The following is an 8,231-nucleotide window of genomic DNA, read 5'->3' as shown; positions in this document are numbered from 1 at the left end:
ATGCGCTAAACTATTGAAAGACATTTGGTATTCGTAACGGAAAAAAAGAAAAAAAAACTATATCTATAAAGACAGATTGGAAAAACTCATTGCTTTCTAGTGAAAATATATGTTCCCATATGAACTTATGAGGGGATTTTCATATAACTATTTCTAAAAGAAAGTTAGAACGACGTGAGGGTGAGAAAATGTTGCCAGCAAATAAATGTGTCTCTAGTGGGGTATTTAATTCAGGGTACGTAAACTGCCTCATCGAAAGGGCAGTTCTCGAACCTTGTTGCCCACCAGCCCTTAGAGTGCCATGTTTTTTCACAGACGCACTGTAAATAGCAAGAGGGTTGGTGAAGCAGTAGTGGGGATGGGCGGAGAGAAGGGTATCCTTTGAAGACTCGACTTTCCCAGCGTTCAACATTTCTTTCTAATTTATCGTTTTCTGCCAGAGTTCTAAGCGTTAAAGGAAAGTACCAGTATAGAGACGTAAAATGCGAAATGCAAGAGAAATAAAATGAACGTTTAAATAACCAACGTCGTACCGGGTTTTTAGGTCAGGGAAACAAGTTTCAAAATGTAGGGTTGTCGGTTAACGAGTTTGCAACCAATTAGTCTCAACACAGAAAAAAATCAAAGGTGTAAAGCTTTTCAGGTAGAAATTTTTGGTGTAATTTTAAAATACAAGAAAATTAAGATCGGTAAAGTTAAATTGACGAATTTAACTTTCAATGATATTAAGTTTTATTTTTTCATAGGGAGCGACATCATTAGGGTGGTCTAAAAACGCTTTTCGAGCCACAGGACAAGACACCCCCAAAAAGTTTTCATTTCCAAAGAAAAAAATCCGTATTTTTTTCGAAATTCTAATATTAACACTTGCCACCGGGCACTTCAAAATTCCATTTAATTAACATGGGGAACTGTTCAATTTTCGAAAAATTGAACTCATGTCCCAGGGTTTTATCGAAACGTGGGAAGTTTTTTTTTTATTTTTATTTTAATATTTATTTTTAATATTTAAATAAATTATATATAATAATTAATTGATTAATGAAATTTGTAATTTAATGTCTACAAAATAAAACAATACAAATAACTTTTATTGCTACCCCCCTCCCCCTACCCACCCTCCCCGCAGCACCCAAAATATGACCCAAAAATTTAAAAAACTACATTTTTACATATTATTGTTAGTTTTGAGTAATTTTCGTCGTCTTTTTCATACAAATAAGTACTAATGAAAAATTTGTATATTTCTGATGACTTTTTAAACAATTTTCAATTGTTAAAACAAATGTAGAGTGTTTAAACAATTTTTTATTTACCGAAAAATGTAATAAATAATTGGATTTTCTGACTGAGATGTAATTTTTTATTATTGTTTATAGCCCGTAATTTTTTAAAGAAGATTATGTAATTATTTAAATAATTATTTATTGTCTTCTTTCAAAATTTCTAAAAAGGAGCCAGAGATATAAATTTTTTTCAAATTAGTATCCCATGCTACGTTTTTTTAAATAATTACATAATTTTTATATATTTCTTCAAATGTTTAATAAACTTCTATTTGTTCAAACAATACTTACTTAATCAAGAATTTTTTTCGATAACTGAAAAAATGGAATTTAAGAGAACACATACAATTATGTTGCTGACTGTATAGTGTATGGAAAGCATACATCAACCACTTTTTAATTGATAATTTATCATTTGAGCTCACAAACCTTTATTTTTGTTCGAAATGAAAAAGGTTTTATAAGAATAACAACAAGTTTGTATGATTACTAAGAAAACTAAAAATCATTTTTTATTTTCAAAAATAAATTTCAGAAGAATATTTTTTTTTAAATTTACAAGATATCAAAAATTTGCAAAAAAGAATCTGAGGTATTTTAGGGAAAGTTTTGCAATTTTACAGGTCTAAAAAAATGTACTTACAATTTAAATAATCGAAAAAAGTGTACCTTTTTAACGATTTTGAAATACATTTTTTGAAGTATTTAAGGGTTTTGCAAGATTTCAAGATAATGAGCAATTTTTTTTAGACTCTTCGGAAAATTTCGTATTTTTTTTCACAAATAATGTTTATGAATTGTTTTAAAATATTTTAAAAAAGTAATAAAAAATGTACACGAATATTGATTCGAAGCTACGTATATAGTTAAAGATTGTTTTAATTGTAATAATATAAATTTATGGAAATGATATACAATTTTAAGGACAAGCTCGATTGCGAAGCGCGAGATACGCGATGAGAATATGTTCGTTAAAGCTAAAGGAGCTTTAACAAAAGAGAATTCACAATTACGAAGTTACTATTGTTGATGCCTTCACCTTTAGTTTAAAAAAGTGTGTGCACAAGTGTGAGGAATATACAAAGACTGAGCGCGTAGCGCGAGGTAAATACATTATCGAGCGCGAAGTGCGAGATAAATATATTATCAACTAGGAAAGGTTTTATAAGAATAAAAAAAAGTTTGTATGTTTACTAGGAACACTAAAAACCATTTTTTATTTTCAAAAATAAATTTCAGAAGAATATTTTTTTTTAAATTTAAAAGATATCCAAAATTTTCAAAAAAGAATCTGGGATATTTTAGGGAAAGTTTTGAAATTTTACAGGTTTAAAAAAATGTACTTATAATTTAAATAATCGAAAAAAGTGTACCTTTTTAACGATTTTGAAATACATTTTTTGAAGTATTCAGGGTTTTTGAAAGATTTCAAGATAATAAGCATTTTTTATTTAGACTCTTCGGAAAATTTCGTATTTTTTTATTTTTCACAAATAATTTTTCTGAATTGCTTTTAAAATATTTTAAAAAAGAAAGAAAAAATGTACACAAATATCGATTCGAAGCTACGTATATAGTTAAAGATTGTTTTCAATTGTGTACTTTACAATTCATAATTCAATTGCAAAATTAACGCGCGAACAAATATATCTGCGTGCGCAGATGCACGTGAACTCGTGAAGTTAAAAGAACGCGTTCGGAAAAATTCGTGATTGCTCGGAAGTATTCGGGAAGATAATGAAACAGAATCATACGAAAAATCGGGACATAAATTTTAATTTCTACTAGATGACCATATGTGCGCGCACGCGCGCGCTAACTTTTATGTTTATTTTCATAACTACCCCAATTTTCGAATAATCATTGCTTTGTTTTTCATTTGTGAATATTTTAATTATTAATAATATTTTACAATTATTTATTTACTACATTTTGTGCGACAATCCATCCCCCCCCCCCCTCGGTTAAGAGGACGATTAATATATAATTTCAAGCTTATAATCATGAATTTTTATAATCTATCTGCGCACAACATTTTACATAGAAGTATCGATAGATTTAAATAAAAAAATAAAAAGAGGAAAACTTGGCCACAATTTCAAGCGTTGACGTTGTTGGTATCAATGGGTAAGGGTGCTAGTTTTGTCACGTTTCGTTTGAAGGTATTTTTGGCCGTTTTCACTTTGACAGTTCTCACGATTCTATCCGATCAAGGAAATGTTTCAATGACACGCCCCTTTGGCCACTGCATGGGTGGAATGTTGTCTTCCTTGAGGAGAACGATGGATTCCACCTTTATTTGGTGTTCTCCGTTTTTCCACTTATGCGGAATGTTTAACTCGTTGAGATACTCCTTGTGCCACCTTCTTCAGAAGTGCTGACGCATTTTTTGTATGTGTAGCCATCGCGCTGATGCGGAAGGTCATGCTGAAGTGAGATCCACCTGTGGTAGATTTGTGAGAGAGTCACCTATTATGAAATGACCAGGAGTGAGAGCAAGCATGTCGTTTGGATCACGAGAAATAGGTGTGAAAGGGTGTGAATTTAGGATCGCTTCGACTTCGATGGTAAACATATTAAGTTCCTCAAAGGTAAAAAGGACATCACCTATGACACGTTTAAAATGATGTTTGAATACCTTAACCGTAGCTTCCCATATTGCTCCAAAGTGAGGCGATAAAGGGGGAATGAATCTCCATTTAACCCCTTGGTCACTAAGGACGTGAGAAGCCCTTTCATTGTGGATCTCAGATTGTAAGAGACATTTAATATCATTAGGTCATTATTTGCACCTATTAAATTGGAAACAATTGTCGGAATATATGACATTAGGCCTTCCACGTCGAGCTGTAAATCTACGTAGAGCAGCTAGGAAACCTTCGGTGGTCATGTCACTAACCACTTCGAGATGCACTGCCTTAGCGACGAGACAGATGAAAATTGGGACGCAAACCTTGACTCGTGATCGATTGCAAATTTTTTTTTCTTTTATGTAAAATGGACCACAATAATCGACTCCAACGTTACTAAATGGACGCGCTTGTGTTATTCTAATGCTTGGAAAGTTTCCCATTAAGTATTCAGCTGTCGACGGATTTACACGGATGCATCTGATACATTTACGAATGATCTTTCGCACTTGACTTCGGCCATCGAGGGGCCAAAATCGTCGGCGTATGGCATACAACGTTGTTTGTATCCCGGCGTGTTTGTTTTCCAAATGCTCGTTGAGAATTATTAGCCCAGGGATGTGGCTTGATCGTGGCAAGACCATGGGATGCTGTTGAGATTGAGGCATGGATGAGTTAAAGAGTTCTGAATTCGGAAGAGTGTTTAAGCAGAATTTTTTCTTAAACCCGGGGAATTTATTTGATAATGGAATTTCGATTGTAGGCCAAGTAGATTCTTCACGGTGAAGCCAATCTGGACCAAACTTCCAAAGATCATTTAAAATAAATTTTGCGGACATTTTACCTCTTGATAATCCATCAGCAGGGTTTTCATTCGTGCGCACGTGTCTCCAATCTTGAATTTTCGTTTTTTGTTGTATTTGAGAGACGCGATTTGCAATGAAAGTTTCTAAATGATGAGGAGACTTATTTATCCAAAAATAGACGATTGTTGTATCGGTCCAAAAAACAGTTTTTTTATGGAAACATTAATTGCCCCCAGAGTTTCTGCATCATTATTTTTGCGAATAATATGATTGGTCCTAGTAAGCCTAGGGGATTGAAAAGTTTGGCAATCTCAGAGAGTACCGTTCTTTTAGTAATTTTGGATTTTAGTACGGGAGAGTGCACCGAGTTGATTATGCTATCACTACTGGAGTTCCATGAAATACGAAGGGTTTTTAAAGTTTTACCATAATTAAATTGGATTTTTTTATTGATGCCAAGATTAGGCAGTTTTATTAAACTATCACGTATTTGAACTCTTCTTCAATAGTTTCTGGTCCTGTGATGAGATCATCCACTTATAGATCTCTTTCAAGAACAACAGCTGCCTTTGGATGTTGATGACCTTCATCATTAATTAATTGCTTAATAGCCTGTGTGGCAAGAAACGGGGAAGAACTGATTCCAAATGTCACCGTATTTAATTGAAGGGAGTCAGGATTTATTCCATCGCGCGGCACAGAATTCTTTGAACCCTTCTGTCTTCGTCTCGAATCTCGAATTGTCGATACAATTTTTCAATGTCGCCTGTCAGTAGTAGTATATGTGGAGCCTGAATCAAAGTATGTGCGATAGTATGTCATCTTGTAATGTAAGTCCTACCATTAATGTAACGTTTAACGAAAGACCGTATTCGGATTTTGCTGAACCATCGAAGACTACTCTGACCCTTGTTGTTGAACTATCTTCCTTAAATAACGCATGATGTGGTAAATAAAAACCAAATTCCCCTTGATCAGTTCGGGTTGATGCTTAAATCTTCGTTTGAGACTATTAAGGCGTTTTAAGGCTACGGATCGTGATTCTCCTCTTCCAATTCCCAAAATTTAGAAATCTCATATCTAAACTCCGAAAAATTGCATTTTATCGCGCGTGATGTTGTGAGAGACGTGGAATCAACATTTCCGTCTGCGATCCATCCTAGTTCAGTTTTTTGTCAAATTAAATCGCCAGCCCGATCCGATAATATGATTTGACCCCCACAAAACATGGATAACGATAGTCTAGATCCAAGAAGCATGTCCACTTTTGATGGCAAATGAAATGTTGGATCAGCGAGTTGTATACTCGAAGGTATTTTGATCACTTCCCGAGGAATGATATCATTTGGTACTAATTCAGCTATCTGTGGAATCGTGAGAAAGCTAAGTGTTCTTTTATAACTGCTATGTAAAGAACGAATTGTTATTTTGACTACAGCTTTAGCGACTGCTGTTAGGTTATTTAATGCACATGGAGAAACAGAACATCTCTTCTTTGACAATCGTAGTGCCGTGGCTAATTTCTCCATTATGAAGTTAGCAGATGAGCAGGTGTCAAGAAGAGCTCGACAGCGTATCGGTTGTCTATCTTTATCCAATCAATAAAGCACTGCGCTTGTTATTAATTGATTCATTGAAATTTTTGTCGTTAATGAGATGTATCGATCACTGTTTCTTGTGGGTCTTGTGAGCTATGTCTTAAAGGATGAAGACTCAAGATGCAAGAGAGTGTTATGTTTTTTGTCGCAAATCATGCAATTACCGAATTTACATTCCTCTAATTCGTGATTTAATCGAATACCATTTCGACAAAGTGAGGCATCTTGCACAACTTGAATTCTTGCCGGAATTGAAAAACTGCGGAATTTCTCACATCGAAAAAGAGGGTGAGGTGAGTCTTGGATCTACAAGCCGGGCGTGGTTATATAGTCGATGTTAGGAAAGCTGTTTTTGTGTTCCTTTGGCTTCCAAAACTGGCTGGTGTGCTACTTGTGTCTTTGCTGAGATTTTTATTCTGAGATTCTCGCTGAGATAAACGAGTGGCTGTTCTGTATAAGAATTCCAACATATCATCGAGTCTAGGGAGTTCGTTTGGCTTTAGGGTGTTGTCCCATTTTTCTAATGTCGTTTTATGCAATTTTTCATCAATGTTTTGAACTAGAATTTCTTTTGAGATCTTTACGCCTAATGAAGCTAGTGATAACATGTGATGTTGTGTGTCATCAGATAACTTTATTAAAACTTCGGAGGTTTGCTTTTCTTGGACAGGCAGACGCAGAATTAAACTAAGATGTCGGGAAATGATTAAACGTGTGTCTTGGTATGTTTTTTCTAAGAGTTGCCACACGCGATTATAATTTTCTTCAGTTATCGAAAAAACGGATATTTTTTGTGCTGCATCAGCTTTAAGTGCTGATTTTAAATATTGGAGTTTTTCTACATTAGTTAAATCCGTTTGATCATGTATCAAGGATGTAAAGGAACCCCTGAAAGCAAGCCACTCTTCATAACGACCGCTAAAGGTTGGCAATGTAGCCAGTGGCAACTTTACCCTGCGCTTTGTCTGTTGAATGTCCAAAGTACGATCTATAGTACCTGTAGATTGATCTGCTGGTTGCGTTGATGCTAAAAGATAATCATCCTGAATGGCATAACGGTCGAGGCCAAGATCGATATGGGGTGTCTCTGTGTCTAACAACTCGATTTGATCCTGTATATCGTCAAACTTTTTAGAAGTATTTTTTAATCTTTGCAAATGCAAACCTAATTTTATTGCATCCGGTTCTTCTTCACGATATTTGGCCAAAAAGTTTTTAAAATTAGCTATTTGACCCTTGATAGTACCCTTCTTTTTGTTTAGAATAACAAGCTGCTCGTTTGCCATCGTTGCCGATAAAAGGAAATAAATGAGTAGTTTTGGAACAAGCTCACCTGTTATACAGTAGATTATAGAAGCTGAAAGATATTTAAAGAATTTTCATGTATCAATACTGCGTTGTGATGTTCGTAAATGTTGGTAATCCGGCTCGAAGGACCATCCCAACTAGTAAATCAATCATTACATTTTGTGCGACAATCCATGTGGGAGTCCTCTTCAGTGATTTGTTTATAAACAAAAATTTTACATTTTAAATAATATGATTTCGATACAATGTCAGTGACGAAAAAATAATTTTATCAATTAAATTCTAATTGTGTAACTTTTGCTGCATAATTCTCTTGTTTTTTTCTTGTTAGATCGAAAAACAATAAGTCTTCTAATATTATAAAATTAAAAATATACACTGAAAGCTAATTATTCGAGATTAATTGCAAATAATTCACAATAAAACATAAAAGAATTAATTAACGAATTATGTAACGCAAATAGATCACGAATAGTTCGAATACTGGTTTATAAAATAGCTTTTGGTTGTCCGTAATTTCTCTAAACTCATAAGTTTGTTCCCCCTTTTTTATTATTAAACAATAAAAATATATTTATATATGATTACTAACCTTAGAAATGC

The 8,231-nt window shown here is 33.9% G+C and overlaps 2 protein-coding genes across 2 annotated transcripts; both read right to left on the bottom strand.

The window, feature by feature from the left end:
* Positions 1–3,708: 3,708 nt before the first annotated feature.
* Positions 3,709–4,755, bottom strand: LOC117175309. Its single transcript, XM_033365016.1, has 2 exons — positions 4,114–4,755; positions 3,709–4,032 (listed from the first exon to the last, which is right to left on the bottom strand). The coding sequence occupies exons 1-2, from the start codon at positions 4,753–4,755 to the stop codon at positions 3,709–3,711; spliced, it is 966 nt and encodes a 321-aa protein (XP_033220907.1).
* Positions 4,756–6,643: 1,888 nt separating this feature from the next.
* On the bottom strand, positions 6,644–7,606 carry LOC117175308. Its single transcript, XM_033365015.1, has one exon. The coding sequence runs from the start codon at positions 7,604–7,606 to the stop codon at positions 6,644–6,646; it is 963 nt and encodes a 320-aa protein (XP_033220906.1).
* Positions 7,607–8,231: the final 625 nt, after the last annotated feature.

The sequence above is a fragment of the Belonocnema kinseyi genome, chromosome 6 (assembly GCF_010883055.1).
Source record: "Belonocnema kinseyi isolate 2016_QV_RU_SX_M_011 chromosome 6, B_treatae_v1, whole genome shotgun sequence".
Classification (NCBI taxonomy): Eukaryota; Metazoa; Arthropoda; class Insecta; order Hymenoptera; family Cynipidae; genus Belonocnema; species Belonocnema kinseyi.
This window is presented reverse-complemented; position numbering and strand designations above follow the sequence as displayed.